Raw genomic sequence first — 20,230 nt, 5'->3', positions numbered from 1 at the left:
CTAAACATTATTTGAAAAGTGATTTACTTAGATGTCTTCGCCACAATCATTCTAACAAATAAATGATGACATTTTATACTAAAAATGATGACATAATTATGACATGGCTTAACATAATTATGACATGTAGTTCAATTATGAAAATTCAATTATAAAACAATAAATATATGGTATTTACCATAATTAAAAAATTATAAGCAAATAACTTAAATCCTAGATAAAAATTTATTATAAATTAACTTACACATTAAACAAATTAATAAAAAAATTCATTTATTTTATTTGTATTTTAAATATTTTTACAGTTTCTAATGAGAAACATCTATATATTGGAAAATTGTAATAAGGTATTGTATCACTACCATGTTTTTATAAATAATATAATATTATTTTTCAAAATTTATTACATGATGTTAAGATTATTGTATCATGATCAATTTATAATATATATTTACATTTTGACAAGACTTTTAGACAATTTAATAATCTTTATATCATATCAAAGATAAAAATTTATTTTAAAAAAATATTTTTTTGTGGATAGTTAAATAAGTAAAGCTATATCTAAGTTAATTACTCAATATAAAGATAAACCTAATGAAGTTTCTAAATTTTTGAATTGTGTTTAAAATTTAATTGCGATTAAATAATTTATTGAGTTATTAGCATTCGATGAACTAATGTTAATAAGTATTTTTTTATACGTTAAATATTTTTAACTAAAAACAACAAAACAAATTTTTATTAAATTATATTCTTAAAAATAAATAAAACAGTACAAAAATTATTTTTTTCGAAAAATGAAAATTATTTTAGCAAATTAAACTAATTTAAATACAATCAAAGTAGAAATTAAAATAAATAAATAAAAATTATAAATGATTACTTTACACTTTCAAAAAAGTTAATACACCTAAAACTAAATGTAATAAAATACATATTTAAAACAAAAATATTTTTAAGTATTATTATTAATGCAAATTGCACAGAAAACCATATAATATAAATTATAAATACTCCTGCAACATCAAGCGATATAGTTAATTGGATTTGGGATTCCGAAAGAACGGCGACCAAAGCAAAACCTTGCAGGTCACTCTATTGATGCCAGTCTTTCCATAGAGATTAAAACCTTTCTTAATCATCCTTGATCGATGTTCTAATTTGGACTCTGCAGCTACTTTCCCTTGATCTTCCTGACCTTTACATTAAATAAAAGGTAATCATCTCCAATGATTTATTCTATTTTTCTTGTAAAATAGATTAATTCTGTAACAAAATTGAGTTCTAATTGTATTATATTTTAGAAAAAAATAGAGTGATGAACAAAAAATAAAAAATAACTCTATTTATAAAGTAAACTTATTTTTTACCTTTTTTTGAATAGTAGAAGATTCGGAACGGAAGCTCATAATCTTTTTAGGTCCGAAACCACAACATGTAATATTAATTATCCCAGCGGTTATTCGAAATAGAAACCTCTTACACAATGGCAGAGATCCTTTCAAGTTGAACTAATTACATTTATCTTTTTTTCCACTCTATTATTATATAATAAAAATAAAATATCATTAAAACATATTTACTCTAAATTCTATTTTAATAAAAAATAAGTTTAATCTATAAATAAATTATTTTTTTATTGACTCGACGTATGAACCGGTTATTGCACGAGGAAAAAAACTAAGAACAGAAAACTGGTTCATACGTCTGACTATATGTGCATAAACTAGTAGTAGATCACTAGATTGGTAGATTGGTAAACAAGCTTTTATAGCTGTTGAGACTTTAAATTCACTTGTAGATTTTTAACTGCCAAGTATGTTTATAATAAACTGTAGTCTTTCTTTTAATTTATATGTTGATATTAACATATTACATACCATCAACATCTTTAAAAATCAAGAGTCCAAGACCATCAATTATGTGTTAGTTCTATAATCAATTTTTTTTTTCTATCGGTCCTCGTTGTGGCATATAGTCCAAATAATAACAACGTGTTAGAAATATTCTGAATTTTCTTGTTCCAAAATTTACTATGCCATCATTAGATAGCTTGAAGAAATTCTCATTTTTTATTCATATGGATTAAAGACTTATGTAATTATACAATATTTTTATTTTAAAATTTTGCTTCTCTAGCAATTATAAGTACAAAAACAACTAAGTTTTCCACCAGCTTTGGAATTTGTAAGACATTTTCCAACTCCATTGTACCCCGTATAACATGCTAGACGACAATCCGTAATCTCGCAATAACTTTGTCCATCGATGATCATAGTACATAATTGATCTCCCTTAGTTTCCTGAGCCACCGCAAATACTATAAAAGTAATATATATGTTATGATATGAAGTAGTGTATATGTGCATGCTTAGATATTTCATGTAATTATTTTAAAAATTAGATATTATTGAATGGAAAAAATAAAATTACCTGAAAACACAAACATGAATAAGAAGAAATACGAACACGATAACTTGGCCATGATCAATATCAGAATAACAAAAATTAAGATTTTGTCAATTTGAGATAATAGGAGGATTTTTTATTTGCTTTAATTTTATTTTCTATAAAAAGTTGTGTTCTATGTTTGTGTATATATATATAATGGTATTTTATATATCTCCTAAAATTCAACTTTTTAAAAGTGGAAATGATTTTTTTCTTTCTTTTTGAAATTTCGCATAAGGTAGAATATCCAAAGCATATATACTAAAACAAGTACATATATTTGACTATGACTATATATCAGAAAGCCTGATTTTCTTACTATGTCAATATCTTCACAGTATAATTTTAAAATATGTTTACCAGAAAGAATTTATCTATCAATCCCCTATATTAAAAGATAAATATTTGCAATAAATGTGTTCACACACATATTAACACGTGCTACCTTCATAATCATTTCAATTTAGAATATTTTCGTATCAGTCTCATAGTTATTTAGCAGTTAATATGTTAACATACTTATTTTCTTAACTCTATTGCAAACAATTGAATGTATTTACACACTGATTTTTTTAATCAACTCATTTTTAATTTTCGCATTTTTAACCTTTGTATTAGTGAATTGAAATTCTTTACAGACAAATACTGAGTAAAATTGTTGTTGAAATAAATAAATTACAAAATCCTTAAGATTTGCATCAACTAAAATGAAAATGTTTTTAGAAATTAAAAGTTTTGTATCTTACTGAACTTGGCCATGTTGAGATTTATGCATACGAAAACAAAAAATAATGGTGATTGGTTATGAATTAAGGAAACTAAGGTGAAAAACGCCACATACATAGTTAGATCTTTAGTTTAGCCAAGTATTGTTTTTCTTTACAGCGTTTTCATATCAAACCAAGAATTAGAAACATAATCAGATCGTTAGAAAAAAAAACAGAAATCAGAAAAGCTTAAACACACAAAAAAACTCGCGAAATTGATTGAAAACAGAATTCATGTATGGTGTGAAAAGATCACATTATTTTCAACGCAACTCTAACTCATTTCACTAGATTGTATCACGTTTTTATTATATTTACCACAAATACTGAATACGAAAGTCCATGTTATTGGTTATAGACTACATCAATTTTCGAACATGCCCAACAATGTTGACACGATGCCCAACTATTTTTATTGGTATTATCAAAGTATGGTCCAATAATTATGTAAGCAAAATAAACTTAGCATATTTATTTTACATTTTTTATATTAGTAGAAGAAAGTAAATCTGAGTAAAATATTTGGACCCGAAATACCGAACGGAACTTGATTTGAAAGCAATATTAAACACAAACTAAAACTGCTTAAATACTCAAATGGATCTAAAAGTTAAATATCTTGATAACCAGACCCAAATCCTATGCAAACTTGAATATTTTGAATACCGAAAATATCTAAACTACAATTATATAGTTAAATATTATAATTAATTTAAATTTTATATTTATTAGATATTCAATAATATGAAAATATCCAAAATAACAAAACATGTTCAAAATGCTGAAAAGTTATATTTTTTTATCCATTTAAATAGTTAAACTGGACAATTTTTTAAATGTAAATTTAAGTATTTAGTCTTAAATTATTCAATTTTTTTTTGTTTTTTTCATTATTCAAATTTTATATTATTTTAATTTTCGGATTTTGAGGATTAAGCATATTTGAATTTTTGTTTAAAAGATTATTACATAATTAAAATGGATACCAAACCGAAAATGTAATGATTCGAACCAAATTCAAACATAAATTAGTAAATATCCGAATCATATTTAAATTTATAACTCTATAAATCTGAAATCTGAAATCCGAATAGATCAATTGAATATGAACGGATATCTGAATGTCTATTTATTGAAAATCTATAAGACAAATCTCTTATTACAACGTAAAATAAATAATCTAATCAATTATTTCCCTATGCGTACATCGCAGGTTACTACCTACTAGCAAAGTTATTTCTCTATCCCATTCTCTCCAAACAAACAATCACTATATCCATAATGCTCTCTACTTGTTGTCATGACATTGACAAAACTGTTTTGTTCGTATCTGTTCATCTGCATCTCCATGTTTGTTCTCGCAGGTAGGAATTAGTACACATTATGTTTTATTAAGCAAGAATTTATAAAATCAATTAGTAATTCTTAAATTTTATGCGTCTAGATCCTTTAAGCAGAATATTTTATAAGAAAACCATTGAGATAACTATTTTGGGTCCACAATAAAAATATGATTCAAATATGATTAGATAGGTAGAAGAATAGTTAATTAGATATCCCTTTATTATTAAAAGAGAAGCACTTTTAGAGACTAACCTTTTGTTCATGTGTTATTAACAAGAATGTCATTTCCTATGTGGCAACACCATATTCTTTCGCAGCCTCTTTAAGTAAAAACAGTTTCCTTACTAGACTTATTACATTCTTTGCCATTATTCATTAATTGTAGCTTAACATAATGTTTTAGTCATGTTAATTGGTTACATGCGTTGATATGGGAGGTAATATCAAATCCGGTAGTTTGTCAACCTTTTTGTTAACGTGTTTTATTCTTAAAAATCATCAACGCAGTTATTTATGGTTTCATCAATATATCAAACTGATGGGATCATCATCGAGTAAAACCGGTTTATATAAAACGGTATAATTGAAATATATCAAAACGATCTTAAATAGTATTGTTTTATTTTCAAAACTATGTCTTTAAAAATAAATGGATATTTATATACCGGTTTATAAAATGGTATAATCGATATCACAATATATCAAAACGGCTTATTCAAAACCGTTCTATATCATTATAAAATGTTATGCTTTATATCATCAAATGATCAATTCCTTTGCATGTTAACTATGTTTTATCAATGCCATAATTCTCAATGCAATATACTATTTGATCGTTTTATGGCAGTTTATTGTTAATGAATCTGATTCAAATTAAGCAAAATAAATATATTCCTACGTTAATTAGTTGCATTAACTCGGTTAATTTAAGTTTTCTAAAGATCAAATATGAATTGTCAATCACATATTACTTGCATGACATATTGCATGAGCTGTCATACTATTCTAAATTAGGAATGTATAATATTTTAATATGACACTAATTTGATTATATATGTACGTGTTTATAACGAACGATTTTGGTAATGACATTGATAATTTAAACCGAATCACATGTCATATAGAAACTAAATTTGGATCAGGTCAAATTTTAAATGCATATGTGATCATCACTGATTGATTTTTAAATTTAATTTGATTGACCAGATCCTCAATTTGTTTCCTATAATATTACAATCCATTGTTTCAAATATTTATTTAGAAGCTATTAAAATTTCCTAGCGAGAAAATGGATTGCACAATAAATTTTATTTCCTAACCTCATTCCTCTTTTTCTTCGTCACAACACTGATAGAGAATAAATTGAAAGTGTCAATTTTTACAATATGAAATAGTAACGTTTTTTAGTCCAGCCCATCTTTTTCCTTAAATGGGTTTAGAACTATTTTCAATGATTAACTAAATAGGACACATATATAGTAGAATGTGTTTTTGGTACAAAAATTAAGGCATACCTGAAATAAATATGAACCATCATCACTTTCGTTTAAAATTTTGTTACAATAAAAAATATAGGGTTGAGAAAAATCCGAATCCAAAAAGCCTAACCAAATCTAATATGAAAAATTAGTACTGAATTTTAACCAAAATTGTAGATATCCGAACGGGTTCAAAATTTTACTATATAGAGAACCGAAACCAAATCCGATCCAACAAAAATATTTTAGGTATCCAAGTACATTCAAACCAGATTTATATACTTTAATATACTAATTATTTTTAAATTTAATATCTAAAAGAATATATAAAAATATAAGACGTTCTTAAGTTGTCAAAAATACTTTGAAATATATACAAATAGTTTATAGTACATATTTAAAATAGCTAAACGATATTTAAAATACCAAAAATACTTAAAATATCTATTGATTTTCTATCCAAATATTTAATCTAAACCAAATTTTATGTTAAGTTTAAGTATTTTGGCATACATTATTAAATTTATATGTGAAATATTATTTTTATTTTTAGATTTTGAAAATTTAAAGTAAATATGAACTTTTATTTTTAAAAAAAAGTTTAAATGGATTATCCGAACCCGCAAAAATCCGAATTGAACAAAATCAAGCCAAACCAAATGGTATCCGAATGTCAATCCCTAATCAAATGTAAAAACTGATTATTGATAACAAAATATGTATTTTTTATAATATTTAAATATAATATATTTAAAAAGAAAATTCATTCCGCGCAGGGCGCGGGCTATCATCTAGTAAGATAATATATCATTTAACATCTATCATACATTTTATTAGAATTCTAGGTTTAGATACTTTAAAACTAATTATTTTAAAATAGCATATATGCTCGTACGCTTATGTAAATATATACACTTAAATCTACTTTTATGCTCTTTTTAAATTTTGTTTGTTTTTAGCTTTTTTTTTGGCTTTGCCAAGTTCAAATAGAACTGATATAAGAACATTTAGTGTGACCTTGAAGTTTAACAAACCATGCAGTTTTCAAGAATGCCAAGCACCTTGTATTCAGAACTACAAGGGGACTGGCATTTGTATCGGGAAAAACAACAGTATTTGCAGTTGCGTTTACAGTTGCTAAGCTTATATATTAGTATGGCCGAAGATCTTGGCCCTTCATAGCTTCACTTTTCAGAGAAGGTTTAAAAGTGACCGTTATCCAAGTTTGGACCTTGAGCTCTACGACATTGTTACAGTTAAATCACTCTTGATGCTAACCCAATTTACATAAATTTTGTAAATAGTCGATTATAATCCAATTTCGATTAGCAATGTCACTGGATAAAAAAAAAACTTTTGTAAGAACTAGCCTTGTGCTAATTGATCTGACCATCCTTTTTAGTGTTTTATATTTCTATCCGTTATGAAGACTACTTTGTTTCAGGTTAATAAAATATGATCCTACTATATAAAAGAGGCTAAATTGGGGCTTCCTAAGCACTGCCATATGGGCAAAAAAATTCAGAACCAATCAATTTGCCATGTCATTTCGGACTGGGCTTTTGAAATTAAAAAAAAATTAGTCACTTTCGCAGTCCATTTGACCCATCTCGCAGCCCAATCCCGAGCCTCTCTTGAAACCGTGTTGGTCGCAGCCCATTAAACCCATCGCGCAGCCCAATCCAGAGCTCTTGATACGGTTAGCAATGGAACGCCGTCTCGATCCCCTTTCTCTGAAATCTCAAAATCTGCGTTTTGTGTTTGAGTAGATTAGGGTTTCATTGTTATGGTTCTTTGACTCTACAATGTCCGTCTCCGCTAATCTTAAATCCGCAAACACGATGATTCCTTTTCTCAATTCTTAAACCTTTCCTAACGTTCAATGTATTCTTCTTAATTTCGCCAATAAATGTTGTTCTCACTTAACCCAATAACAATGTCGACCTTTCTGTTTCCTTCCTATGCATCAAACCTATAAGTTGGAGCTCCTGCTTGCGGGGACTTGATGATCCTCCTGATTGAGGTAGATGAGTCCGGTCACATCACTGATTCTCGATAGTCCTTTGGCTGTAACACTTCCATCGCCGTTTCTTCCGTTGCTTCTGAATGGGTCAAGGTATCGGAAGTTTTGACTATTAATAGCCGGAGTCATGGAAAACGATGGATGGTCTTCTCCGATCCCCCGCCAATTTCTCTCCTTTATCTCCGATCACGTTTTTGGAAAGATCCGCCAAAGCTTACAGAGACCGAACCAGTGTTGTGTTTGGTTCCGTCGAGCACACTTGGCTCCAAACTTATCACCGTTGTCTCCGTCTTGCATCTGCGCTTACTCAACTAGGAATATCTCCCGGCGACGTGGTTAGTGTGCTCTAATTTTCCAGGGCAAGCGCAAAGCATCTTCCCTTGCCTCCGGTCAAGCTGCATTACAGTATGCTTGCTGAGGACGTCATCAAGTCTGCTGTCAAAAACTACAAGAAGAATAAAGCATTTTCTGATCCAGCAGTGGTTTGATTCTACTGATGATGGTGATGATTAATTTCATCTGAAGAAAACTGTTGTGTTTGTGTGTTTCTTCCTTCTGTTTGCTTCCAGCAAGTAACTCATGATGTTTATTAGCTATTGAATTTGCATGTGCTGAGCTTTTTTTTCTTTTGTGTGGAACGGTTGCAGTGTCATTTCATGACATGACTAAACATAGAGGATAATAATATATCTATATCTATACAAAGTATTTACCAGTATAACCATATTTCTTGCTATATTTGAACATGTGAACTTATTTCACGTTGGATTGGTTGATTCTTGAACTCCATCTGATTCTTCATGGTAGATAAAGGACAAACAAACATCTAGGTTTAGATGTTCGATGCATTTATGTGTTCGTTTCTTCCATAGATTTTCCGCCTTGGATGGTCCTCTCAGGTGGTCGTTGGCCGGCTCTTCGTTTCTGGGATTCAGGAAACATCAAGAAAAATGAAGAGTTTATGGGTATCACCCTCCTGCTTCTATATGCAAGAGTCTTACGGATACACTCCCGTGCTATATTTCTTTTTAACGCAAACCAGTACACATCTTGCGACTCATATTAGAAAAGCTTTTCCATCTATAAGAAATTATTCATAATCAATGTTGCTGTCTCGCTTATCAAAAAATTGTTTCTCTTCACAGCTTGGGTGGTGCCATTACGGACGTTTTCCACGGGCTGAGACAATTGGAGAGATTGAAAGAAAGAACTTGCTTCAATTGGAGATCTTCATACATACCTCTCCAAGTCAACCGATAAGGTCACTATGACTACCATCCTTTTTAAACGAATACTATATCTATTCAGAACCTGACAAATGATGTCTTCTCAATTGTTGTTGTCAGGACCCAGGAAAACTGTCCTATTATACATATGATTTAAGTTTCAATGTTCATAAGTAGCTTTGCCCTGTGAAGTTTTTGTCATAAAAGAATTTTTTTCACTGCATTTTCATAGAGGAAAGATTTTACTGTATCATCAGATAATGTCAAATCCTCTCTTATTGACAAATAATAAGTGTCAAGGTTGTCTCATCCAAAAGAAAAAAAAAGAGGTTCTCTCATCCTATTAGTGTCCCTAAACATCCATATTAAGGCTGTGTTTAAGTTTCTCAGGGACCATGCTTCTATTGGTGTTTGGCTTTACCAGAGAAAAATAGATGAATGAAAGTTCTTGAGAACTGGGAAGTGCATTCTGGTCGCATCACAAAGCTCTACACATTACCACTAAAGGTTTCAAAAGCAGTGAAATTCTTCAGGTGGAGGGTGGGTTTGGACGCAGCTTGGGAGTTGCAGTGAATATGGTCTTTACACGGATTTTGAGAAAATGGCTGGAATTCAGAAGAAGAAGGTGTTGATTGCAGATCTTCACACCTACATATCCAAGGCCAGTGACCATGTGTCCATAACTTTGTATTCCTATTACGGCCAATCTATTTAATAAAACATGTCCCTACTAATATTTCCTGTAATCTCCTTTGTGAAGAACCACAAAGCTCACTTCCTGTGTTAAGCTTAGATCGTACGTCTCCTAAATAATCAAAGCTCAAGAAATATTTAAGTTTGAATCCGCACAATACACTCTTAGTGCTCTGTTTCTGGTACTCGAAACCTAAATGATGAAACTCACCAAAAAGATGCAGTTACACTAAAGGGAACGATTGTAGCTATTTGCAACATGAAAAAAACAAATCCATCGAATTCATGCATAAATGAAAAATACCTCAAAAACATTATAATGGACTAAGCACATAGAATCATATAAAGACCTTATTGTATCAACTTAACTTTACAGTCTTATCGAGTTATCGTAATCACATACAAACTTTAGCTTAAAATATTTTTTATATCTAAATATATAGTATTGAAACTAACGTTTTTATGAGTTGTACCATTTATATGTATGTATACTGCATAATCAGGTAAATATGCATCAAGGAGATTATTAAAGGTTATTTGAGCTTGAGGCAACATGAAAGGGCGACACAAGTGTTGCATATAACTAGAAATATATTTACGTTAGCATCAAACTTGAATCTAGCAATAATCTCAAACGAATACAAGTATACAACACATGATTCCCTCCTCCTACCTCTCTCCTTCATTGCATAACAACAAAATTCGGAATGCATCAAATCAAAAAAAATTGACACTCTCATATAAATAAATAAAGCATCAACTAAAAACATAAACCCGCGCTTGCGCGGGGGCAAAGCCACTAGTGATGTTAAAAAGCGTTATATAAAAAAGAAGATAATATCTGACACAAATATTTTTAAAATAATAATAATTAAAGAATGAAATTGATGAATAATCAACACAACTGAGACACAAAATAAATAAATAAATATGATACAGACAACACAAAGATCGTTGTCTATACATCTTTCTTTCAATTTTGAATTTCCACATATCAAATTGATCAAGAAAATTAATAAAAACCGAAATTAAGCATCATAGATCGGTTTTTGTTAAGTCAAAGTGTATGTGTCATTGTCTTCTGGTTTCTTCATGAGAGGGAGCTTTGGTCGTCGTGACAAAGCTCCTTGCGGAGCTTACGAGAGAAGAGCTGACACGCGTCGACGCTTAGGTCAACGGCAGCTGATAGAGCGACAAACAGAGCTGCGTCTGCCATGCAAATCACGTGCTGTGCTCCCACGTGCACCACGGGCTTGCTCACTTTCCCTTCTCCTTCAACGCTGGATCCCATCACGAACCCTTTCACCGGCGATGATCTTGCCGGCGACTCTCCTTGTCCACTCACTCTCCTGTCGATAATAAGCTTTCCTCCTTGCTTTGTGCTCATTGTCCCTGTCCGATTAACATATCCATTAGTATTAGATATATTAAGACTCACAATACCGTGATATTTTTTTTATAAGTAGGTTACCAAATCACAATACCGTGATATGTGTAGGTTACCAAATCATATAGTGTATGTTAAGGGTAAATTCAGATTTTAAAACTGTTATTCAAAATACTAATAGTATATGGACTAATTTTAGTAACTGGGACTGAACAATATTCAGTATTTATGTGTACATAGTAATTAAACATGTGTATGATTGTATCTAATGTATCGAGTATCAAGCTGGAGCCAAGGTGTTGACACAACTTGTATCCTATGCAAAAGTGCCTCTGAATCGCGCAAGCATCTTTTCTTTGACTGTTCTTATGCTTCACAGCTATGGGAACACTTCATGAGAAGAATTCTACGCAGCGCGTACTCTGTTAAGTGGGATGAGCTCATAAGGCTACTTACTGATTCGGGCATGGATAAGAAGAAGCGCTTCTGTTTTTGCTACACCTTCCAAGTGACTCTGTACTCTTTGTGGAGAGAACGAAACAGGAGGCGGCATGGTGAGCAAGCTATGCCGGTAAGGGTTTTATCTAAGCTCACTGATAAGGTTGTTCGTAATAAGCTCAGTCTGACTCAGTCGAAGGGTGTCAAAGGTCTGGAGAACATTTTGCAGTACTGGTTTGCTACTAGAATGTAAATAGGAGATTGCTTGGACATGAAGTTTTGCTCTGTTTTTTAGCAGAAAGTGTATAGGAAATGAGATAGGAGTAGAATTTCTTTCATATAAAGGTCTCACTTGATGTAAAAAGATTTTTTGATGAATAAAATTTAGCATTCATTCAAAAAAAAAATAATGTATAGAACTTTGGATATTTTTCCTTTGATTAGGAAGAGATTTTGGATCAAAACCCGTAATTTCTTTATGTGTAAGACTATATCATGTAGTTGTCAGAAGCATTACTCTGTTATGTTAGAATTTATTGATGAAGTTTTTTGGTTGAACTAGTAACACTTGGTCAACTTCAGATATTTTGAGTAATGAGTTCAAATACTTGGATATTGCCCAAGTTTAATATGAGTTTCTTCTTAAGTATTGATATGTATGTATATAGCGACCCAAATAGATATTGGACAATCTGGACCAGGTATGGGTCTTAACCTGAAGCAATATAACCAGCATTATTGTATTATTCGATAGAAATATATACAGTACATGGTATTAAAAATTAAAATTACCTTCAGCAATAGGAACGCCGGTGCTAGTACTGTTATCCGTCACGAGCTCGAACTTGTCACCCAATCCATCGACGGCTCCTATCTCACGCCATGCCTCGAGCCGTCCCCAAGGTTTTTCCGCTGCTGACGTAAGTCCCATGTGGCCGTAAGATAAGCCACGCGCCTTGGTTGGATCTAGAGACACGGTCTGATCCGGGAAACGCCACGAAAAAATTTAAATTTTTATTATACGACTATCATTATTATTTAATTTATATTAATAATACAACATTAAACAAAAAATAATGGAGGATGTGAAAATTGATATCAAATTTATATTATTAAAATTATTAATTGTCAGATATATATTATATTCATTTTTATTAATTCTGTAGCTTTTATTTTAAAAAATAACAAAAAATATTAATTAGATTGTTAAATAATATTATAGTTAGTTTAATGAGAAATATATAATATATGTTTAGTGGATCAACATATTTTCTAAAGGATTTGGGAATAACTAGGTTGGTTCCCGCGCTACGCTGCGGACTGAATTTATTAAAATTATTATTATATTTATATTTTAAACTTTTATAAAGATTAATAAGTAATTTTGAAAGATTGTATTATACAGATTTTGAGAAAATAAATCATCGAAGAAAATGAATATTTTATAACAAATATTTCTACATTTTGGGAAGATACAATTTTTAAAAGTGTAACTTAACTTTAAAATTTATACTAGATTTCCACCCGCACAACCGTGCGGGAATATATTTTCTCATTTATATATATAGATATTTGTTTTACATAATTACTGTATATTTTTAATGTTACTCACATATTTAAATGTTTGTATAATTATGCCAAATATAATAATTTTATAGTTTTCATGCTGTAAATTAAAATCATCACATATATATGTTGCTTATTATATATTTGTCCTATTGAATTTGCGTTTGATTACTAAACTAAAATTTTTAATGCATGAAACAACATATATGAAAACAATTTTGTATTTAATTTATTATAATCATGATCCGTAATTCAAATCGCTAGATTTTTTTAGTAATTTTTTAATGTTTATTAATTTTATATAATAAATTACTGTATATTAAAAAGTTTAAGATAAGATAAATTTTTATACATGTATTATATAGTTTACTAATATTAACCCGTTCAACCAACATATTATATTTTTAGCATAAATATTATGAAAATAAAATATGTTAACTTATCAATTTAAAATAATTTTATCATATTTTTTTCAATATAATGTTTTTATTTTAAAATGATAGATATTATTATAAAATGATAAAATAGAATATAATTTTATTCTTTTAGTAACATTTCATTACTAATTACAAAATTAGTTGAAAATATTTATATTCAATTTATGAAAATTAAGATCTTATTATAATCTTTTTCAAGAGATTTGTTAGAATTTTAATTTTTAAAAAAAAAAAAAATATAAAAGATATTATGATTAAAGTAGTTAAAAATATTATATATATATTTTAGCATTAGTGATATACATTTAATAGAAAATTTAAATGATGGTCCAAATAAAAATATCATTCATTAAAAAATCATGATTTTTATTTTATTAGAATTTTGTTTTGAAAAAATTAAAATTGAATTAAATATTTATTTCTAACAAAATCTTTAAAAATTATTAGTAAATATATTTTTGAAATTAATTAATTTCATTTTATTTTCGTTTATAAACCCAAACTATATTCAATTTTAATTTCTAATATTTTATGATAACTTAAATTAAAACTAACTAATTTTCAAAAGTAAATTTAAAAAGATTCTAAGAAGATTTTAAAAATATTTTGTTAGAACATTTTAAATATATTTATTTGTATTTCAAATAAAAAAATAAAGATATTAAAAGATATAATAATGAACTTATGTAAAATATGATTTTTTCTGGGAATGGTCCAAATTAAAAAAATCACACATGAAAAGAAGTCATGACTTCTGTTTTAATATATTAGATTGTTAGCAATGAAATAATAAACCATTATTAAAAAAATGATATATATATATATATATAATATATAGAAGCCATGCATATTTAGCAAAACAATCCACTCCTAACTTTGGTTTTACTTATATATTTTATATAGACAATAGTCGTTGGACTTAGATAACTCTCGATTCATGTTTATAATTGTAGTTCACAACGATAAAATACTAAAATGATTCAGAAATCTACTTATCCATCAAATTTATTATATTTATCTTTGTTTTTCAAAAGTTTTTAACCTTATGAGTAAAGTGCTTGTTGTAACTTTTTCTTCTTTTCTTGTTTGATCTATTCTATCAGTCTCTTGCAAACTTTCCTTTATAATTTTTTGGATCGCTTTTACTTAAGACATTTCTTGAAAAATATGCACTGCAAGCATAATACATGTTCATTAATACTATTTGATCGAACCAAACTTTGGATAAAGAGATACAGAAAAAAATCAATAAATGATATCTTATTATTGCTAGATACATATACAATCTGTTTCACCTCTTGTCACTTCTCTTTTGTTCTGAAGAAAGATCATGATTCAATTTCAAATTGGGAGGGAAATACAACATACTCACAAACTGAACTGATTTGCTAACATAATATTATCATTTGATTTGATTGATGTTCTCTAATTTCATCTAAAAATCTACCTTGTATTACAACATACCAATGTGATCCATATCTTCCTGAATAGTAACCGTCGAAAACGTAAGTTTAATTGAGATTATAACTATAGAAGCTTGAATTCCTTAACCCCTTGTCCCTATCAAAATCACGAAACTGAATACGTGAAGCGTCTTTGTACATCCTAGAAGAACATAATCCTTTAGCTAGCATATGTTTGCAGTTTCCTCTTTTAATATTGACCCCAAAATTTTACCATCCAATTGTATTAGCTCAAGCAACTCTATGCATCTTTCTGATTCCGTGTATCAGCCTACACAAAACTACCGTTGGTGTAATTTATCTTTCTGAACAATCCAGCCTTATCACCTTCTGGATTCCACCTTTTGTGATTCCATCTAAAATATAATCAGAAAGCAAGATAACAAATCAGAATTGAACTGATAAAAGGAGAGCAGACTTGTAAGATTCCTCAGAAAGATACATTAATTAAACTCAAGGTTCAAGAATAAAGATGAGAAGCAGAACCATTGACACCAACAAAAAAAAGCTTCTTACCGTAAACACAACATGGCTTAGCTTCCCACCTGATCCCGCAGACGCAATTGATTGGATTGAGCCTACTTTTCACCCCCATCCGATGTATCAATCTTTTTATACAGACAATACCATAAGAAAACAAAGCTGCAATCATATTCTAGATTAAAAAACATGGTTACAAAGAGTTTACCTTATTATATATTTATATCTGTTGATTTGTTGAAAGCACCTGAAGGCTAAAGCTTTGCCTTATAAATCACAAATTAATGTGAAGAAGAGAGGAAGAATGACAGTCAATTTCTTGAATTTAACTAATGTGAAAGATAGGAAGAGTCGCTCTAGGAATTTGAGAAGGTAAGAAAAGATCACGTTTTTGGGGATGATTTTGCCAGCGATTAATATCAATTGAACTGAGATGTATTAATAAAATGTTTTCATTGGTCTTTCAATATTTTTCAGTTAATGACATGTCGCTCTCATGCGATTTAAAAAAGTTGATGTGTCAACCTGCTGGAGAGAATTAGCCTTATTATTATGTTGATGATTGGAAGGAGCTGTAGTTTTATATTTTTGCTTTAGAAATAAAACTATAGATTTTTTTTGCTGTGGCTGTAGATAATTTTGCTGTATAAAATTAGCTATTGTTTTAAAAAGATTCAATGATTTACATATAATTTTTCTAAAGCAAAAAAATAAGTGCTCTAGATTTATGGCTTTCCACAGATAAAAATAAATAAAAAAGAAAAAAAATCTATAGCTTTAAAAAATCTTTTCAAAGCATGATTGATAAAAGTTGTGACTGTAGACATAATTTAGGCTGTAAACATAATTTAGACATAGAAAGATCTCACAGCACTTGCCAATCAACCCCTTTGAGAAGCATTCTAGTGAAGACGCGTGTAATAGCTAAAATGTTGTAATGCTTATCTTTTAATATATATGAGATAGTTGTTGAGACTTTAAATTCACCTTTTTTTGTAACTGACTTTAAATTCACTTGCAGATTTTTATCAGCTAAGTATTGGGTCCGACTGGTGACCATTCTGAAAATAAGAGAAACAAATAGAAAAAGAACATTGAGGAATACAATTGCACGAATGAAAATGAATGGTTTTTCATCTCATATTTAACAAGGAATAACTTTGTTATTTATTTTCTACAAAAAAAATGAATGGTAGGAAATGAGAATGAAAAATTATTCTTTATGAATAGTGATTTTTTTAAGGAATGTTAGGGCATTAATTATTTTTCGTCATTCCTTGGTTACCGTTCATATCCATTGTTTATAATAAACCGTAGTCTTTCTTTTAATTTATATGTTGATAGTAACATATTAAATACCATCAACATCTTTAAAAATCAAGAGTCCAAGACCATCAATTATGTGTTATTTCTATAATCAGAAAACAATTTCTATCGGTACTCGTTGTGGCATTGTCCAAATGATAACAACGTGTTAGAAATATTCTGAATTTTCTTGTTCCAAAATTTACTATGCCATCATTAGAAAGCTTGAAGAAATTCTCATTTTTTATTCATATGGATTAAAAAGTTATGTAATTATACAATATCTTTATTTAAATTTTTTCTTCTCTAGCAATTATAAGTACAAAAACAACTAAGTCTTCCACCAGCTTTGGAATTTGTAAGACATTTTCCAACTCCATTGTACTCTATACGACATTCTATACCACAGTCCGCAATCTCGCAATAATTTTGTTCTTCGATGACAATAGTACATAATTGATATCGCTTAGTTTCCTGAGCCACAGCAAATACTATAAAAGTAATATACATGTTATGATATGAGGTATTGTATATGTGCATGCTTAGATATTTCATGTAATTATTGTAAAAATTAGACATTATTGAGAATGGAAAAAATAAAATTACCTGAAAACACAAACATGAATAAGAAGATAAACGAACACGATAACTTGGCCATGATCAATATCAGAACAACAAAAATTAAGATTTTGTCAATTTGAGATAATAGGAGAATTTCTTATTTGATTTGATTTTATTTTCTATAAAAAATTGTGTTCTATGTTTGTGTTTATATATATAATGGTATTTTATATATCTCCTAAAATTCAACTATTTAAAAGTGGAAATGATTTTTTTTCTTTTTGAAATTCACATAGGGTATAATATCCAAAGCTTATATACTAAAACAAGTATAATATATTTAACTATGAATATATATCAGAAAGCATGATTTCTTACTATGTCAATACCTCCACAATATAATTTTAAAATATGTTTACTGGAAATTTTATTTCTCAATCTTCTATATATTAAAAGAGAAAAATTTGCAATAGATGTGTTTACACACATATTAACACATGTCAATTTCATAATTATTTCAATTTTAAAATGTTTACGTATCAGTCTCACAGTCATTTAGCAGTTAACTAGGTAATAACCCGCGCAACAGAGAATTTGATTATTAGTTTTGTTATTTTTAATAAATAGACATTAAATCTGTTTAATCTGGAAATTGGTTCGGTTTTAAGTTTTTTTTTTGGTTTTTAATCTTCTAATATATAACTATTATTTTAAATTAATACTCCCTCTTTTTTATATTAAGTGTCATTTTGGGTCTGTGCACACGGATTAAGGAAACAATTAATTTTGTAGATTTCCTATATAAAAACACAATTACCAATATACTTAACCATATTTCAACTAATAGAAAAATAAATTACTGAATAAAACTAATAAATTTTGAATTGAAAATCGAAAACGACACTTATTTTGTAACGAAAAAAATTCTCTCCAACGATACTTATTGAGAAACGGAGGGAGTATTCATTTTAGTTTATTCGGTTAAAATGTTTAATTTTTTGGTTTTTTTCCGGTAAAAATCAAAAATTAATATTATTTGTTTATTTTCATGTTATGAATTTTAGATAGTTGTCATGTCGAACCAATAGTTTCATATTATAGTTTCTAAACAGATAATATTTTTTAAAAAAAAAATTATTAAGACAAATCATTTTACTACAATTTGATCGGTAGTGAAAGAAGTAATAAGAAAAAATATTTCAACTTTAAAAAAAATTAGATATTTCAGTTGTTGTATGTATATGTAAAAAGTATATAAAAATAGTTGACAAATATATAAAGATTTTGTTAATTAATATGAAATGACATTTTTGTTCAAAATAATACATGAAAGATAAAATTTAATTTAATTTAAAATAAAAAAAGGCTTTGACATTAGTCATTTTTCATATAGAGAAAATAAAGTTGTATCCGTAAATAGGGGTGGGGCCAGATCGAATATGTTAGTATTTGGAAGCATTCGTGTCGATTCGATCTTTAGCCACCTAGATATTCGGTGACTCGGATATCCGAAATGTTTTAGAATTTTAAAGAATATCCGATTTGATCCGTAAATAAAATAAAATTTTAAAATAATTAAATTTTTTAATAATAACATTTTATTACAAAAATAAATATTATTTAACTTTCTAAATTTTAGTACACAATATATTAAATTTAATTCATAACATATATATATATATATGTATATATATATATAATTCTTTACATATATGTATATATATATTCATATAGCAGATCAAATTAGATATATGTTCCTAAAATTATTGGTATTTGTGATTTGCTTTTTGTTTGGACATTGTATTTTAGATTTTTAGTATTTGATTTGTTTCGTAGAGTTGCGGATATCCAAATTATTTGGTTCAAATCAAAACGGATAACGAATAGAATCAAAATTTATGAGTATTTTGCTCAACTTTATCCGTAAACAATAAAAGTAATATATATATAGTTTGGCTTTTGATTCGTTATCTATTTTTTATTCGAACCAAAAAATCCAGAATTTTATTGGAATCATGTATGTGAGTTTTATATTAAAAACGCAAAATACATTGTGTGAACACATTTATGAATATAGTATGAGCGCGTTAGCATATTTATTATCAAATCATTGTGAGGCTGCCATGTGTCTATTATAGCGTGAATTCATTTATTACAATGCTTCTCTTTTAATATATAAAGGATATGTTCACACATTAATTTTCTTAACTTTATTGCAAATAATTTAATGTGGTCACACACTAATTTTTTTAATCAACTCATTTTTAGTTTCCGTATTTTTAACCTTTGTATTAGTGAATTGAAATTCTTTTCAGGCAAGTACTAAATAAGATCGTTGTTGAAAGAAATAAATTACAAAATTATTAAGATTCGCATAAACTAAAATGTCAAAAATAATTTTTTTTTAGAAATTAAAAGTTTTGTATCATGCTGAACTTGGTCATGGTTGAGATTTATGCATACAAAAACAAAAAAATAATGGTGATTGGTTATGAATTAAGGAAACTAAGGTGAAAAACATCACACACATAGTTAGATCTTTAGTGTAGCCAAATATTGTTTTTCTTTACAGAGTTTTCATATCAACCAAGGATTAGAAACATAATCA

The 20,230-nt window shown here is 28.3% G+C and overlaps 2 protein-coding genes and 2 long non-coding RNA genes across 6 annotated transcripts; 1 reads left to right on the top strand and 3 right to left on the bottom strand.

Annotated features, from left to right (window-relative positions):
* Nucleotides 1–2,032: 2,032 nt before the first annotated feature.
* LOC103853718 (putative defensin-like protein 157) lies at nt 2,033–2,597 on the bottom strand. The gene is made up of 2 exons (XM_018653940.2): nt 2,437–2,597; nt 2,033–2,323 (listed from the first exon to the last, which is right to left on the bottom strand). The coding sequence occupies exons 1-2, from the start codon at nt 2,486–2,488 to the stop codon at nt 2,139–2,141; spliced, it is 237 nt and encodes a 78-aa protein (XP_018509456.1). The 5' UTR covers nt 2,489–2,597; the 3' UTR covers nt 2,033–2,138.
* A 250-nt stretch (nt 2,598–2,847) lies between these two features.
* LOC117128509 lies at nt 2,848–10,910 on the top strand. The gene is made up of 2 exons (XR_004451825.1): nt 2,848–9,107; nt 9,212–10,910. It is a non-coding gene; the product is annotated as an uncharacterized LOC117128509 (long non-coding RNA).
* Nucleotides 10,878–13,500, bottom strand: LOC117128507. The gene is made up of 2 exons (XM_033281051.1): nt 12,603–13,500; nt 10,878–11,377 (listed from the first exon to the last, which is right to left on the bottom strand). The coding sequence occupies exons 1-2, from the start codon at nt 12,739–12,741 to the stop codon at nt 11,076–11,078; spliced, it is 441 nt and encodes a 146-aa protein (XP_033136942.1). The 5' UTR covers nt 12,742–13,500; the 3' UTR covers nt 10,878–11,075.
* Nucleotides 13,501–14,380: 880 nt separating this feature from the next.
* LOC103853743 lies at nt 14,381–19,311 on the bottom strand. 3 transcript variants are annotated; one of them, XR_630344.3, is made up of 4 exons: nt 17,668–19,311; nt 15,965–17,552; nt 15,793–15,884; nt 14,381–15,632 (listed from the first exon to the last, which is right to left on the bottom strand). It is a non-coding gene; the product is annotated as an uncharacterized LOC103853743 (long non-coding RNA). The 3 variants fall into 3 exon arrangements; XR_004451824.1 differs by having other exon boundaries at nt 15,793–17,552; XR_004451823.1 differs by having other exon boundaries at nt 14,381–15,884; nt 17,668–19,310.
* Between the last annotated feature and the right edge of the window lie 919 nt (nt 19,312–20,230).

The sequence above is a fragment of the Brassica rapa genome, chromosome A01, assembly GCF_000309985.2.
Source record: "Brassica rapa cultivar Chiifu-401-42 chromosome A01, CAAS_Brap_v3.01, whole genome shotgun sequence".
Taxonomy (NCBI): Eukaryota; Viridiplantae; Streptophyta; class Magnoliopsida; order Brassicales; family Brassicaceae; genus Brassica; species Brassica rapa.
This window is presented reverse-complemented; position numbering and strand designations above follow the sequence as displayed.

Coding starts and splice junctions, on each gene's coding strand:
- LOC103853718 (XM_018653940.2), bottom strand. CDS start 2,488: ATGGCCAAGTTATCGTGTTCGTATTTCTTCTTATTCATGTTTGTGTTT. Junction 2,324..2,436: donor ATTCATGTTTGTGTTTTCAG/GTAATTTTATTT, acceptor TTACTTTTATAG/TATTTGCGGTGGCTCAGGAA.
- LOC117128507 (XM_033281051.1), bottom strand. CDS start 12,741: ATGGGACTTACGTCAGCAGCGGAAAAACCTTGGGGACGGCTCGAGGCA. Junction 11,378..12,602: donor CGGCGTTCCTATTGCTGAAG/GTAATTTTAATT, acceptor TTAATCGGACAG/GGACAATGAGCACAAAGCAA.